The sequence below is a fragment of the Cebus imitator genome, unplaced genomic scaffold, assembly GCF_001604975.1.
Source record: "Cebus imitator isolate Cc_AM_T3 unplaced genomic scaffold, Cebus_imitator-1.0 Scaffold54, whole genome shotgun sequence".
In the NCBI taxonomy this organism is placed as follows: Eukaryota; Metazoa; Chordata; class Mammalia; order Primates; family Cebidae; genus Cebus; species Cebus imitator.
This window is the reverse complement of record NW_016107369.1, coordinates 5,097,160-5,098,588: the sequence shown is the minus strand read 5'-3', so window position 1 is coordinate 5,098,588 and position 1,429 is coordinate 5,097,160. Positions and strand designations below refer to the sequence as shown.

Here is a 1,429-nt window from a genome sequence, read left to right as displayed (position 1 = left end):
AAAAAAAAAAAAAAAAAAAATTATAGTAATAATGCCCGTAACCAGCTGAAAAGCAAAACGGAAGGTAGACCTCAATACAGAATTTCAAGAAACAGGGCAGACACACTGGCTCACACCTGTAATCCCAGCACTTCGGGAGGCAGAGGCAGGCAGATCACCTGAGGTAGGAGTTCGAGACCAGCTTGGCCAACGTGGTAAAACCCTGTCTCCACTAAAAATACAAAACTTAGCCTGGTGTTGTGGTAGGCACCTGTAATCGCAGCTACTTGGGAGGCTAAGGTATGAGAATTGTTTGAACCCGGGAGGAGGAGGTTGCAGTGAGCTGAGAGCACACCACTGCACTCTAGCCTGGGTGACAGAGTGAGACTCTGTCTCAAAAAATAAAATAAAATAAGGTGATTGCCGGGCGTGGTGGCTCACGCCTGTAATCCCAGCACTTTGGGAGGCCGAGGCAGGCCGATCACCTGAGGTCAGGAGTTCGAGACCAGCCCGGCCAACATGGTGAAACCCTGTCTCTATTTAAAAAAAAAAAAATGTGATTAACATGACTTAGAATGAAACTCCTCAAAAAGTCCATTATTAAGGAGAAAACATTCAGGATGACATGGTAATTAAGAAACACTGACACTGAAGTGGGATGAGTGGCTGCTCTGCTTAAGGTCTATTCTTAGGTAATTTTAATATATAGAACAAATATTGGAGAAAAAAAGGAATAAGAAGTCACCATATTGGCTTGAACCCTCTTGCCATGTCTTGATCCTCTCTCGAAGATATACTCTCCTGCCTGGTTGGATCCCACAAAGCTGATTGCTTTAATGTCCGGATGATCGCAAATAAAATTTACAGCTTTAAGAAGAAAATAAATGATCACTGAAAACGAGCAAATGGATTCTCAACATGGCAAATTTCCCCTTTCCCCACTGCTATGGATTTGAAGTTTTCCTGTGTTTGTTTTTCTATACTGGATTCTCATTGTGAAGTTCTCTTCATCTTTATTTTAAATTCTATTTAGCCAGGTGGGCACGGTGGTGCACACCTGTAATCCCGGCACTTTGGGAGACCAAGGCAGGTGGATCACCTGAGGTCAGGAGTTCAAGACCATCCTGGCCAACATGGTGAAACCCCGTCTCTACTAAAAATACAAAAAATTAGCCAGGCATGGTGGTGAGCGCCTGTAATCCCAACTACTCGGGAGGGTGAGGCAGGAGAGTTGCTTGAGCCTGGGAGGTGGATGTTGCAGTGAGATTGTGCCATTGCACTCCACCCTGGGCAACAAAAGCAAAACTCCATCTCAAAAAAAATAAAAAATATAAATTCTATTTAGCCTGTTTCCTTTTATCATTTTTCTCATTTGCTATTCCAGATTTTCCGATTCTAATCTAACTTTTTTGTGTGTGACAGGGTCTCACTGTTTTTTTTTTTTTTTTTT

General features: G+C 42.7%; 1 protein-coding gene across 1 annotated transcript in view; it reads right to left on the bottom strand.

Moving 5' to 3' along the window:
* Positions 1-652: 652 nt before the first annotated feature.
* LOC108304478 (methylmalonate-semialdehyde dehydrogenase [acylating], mitochondrial) overlaps positions 653-1,429 on the bottom strand; it is a 19,313-nt gene continuing 18,536 nt past the window's right edge. Inside the window, exon 7 of the mRNA XM_017528691.2 lies at positions 653-846. Coding sequence (XP_017384180.1) covers positions 668-846 — 179 coding nt within the window. The 3' untranslated portion in view covers positions 653-667. The remainder of the gene's footprint in view (positions 847-1,429) is intronic.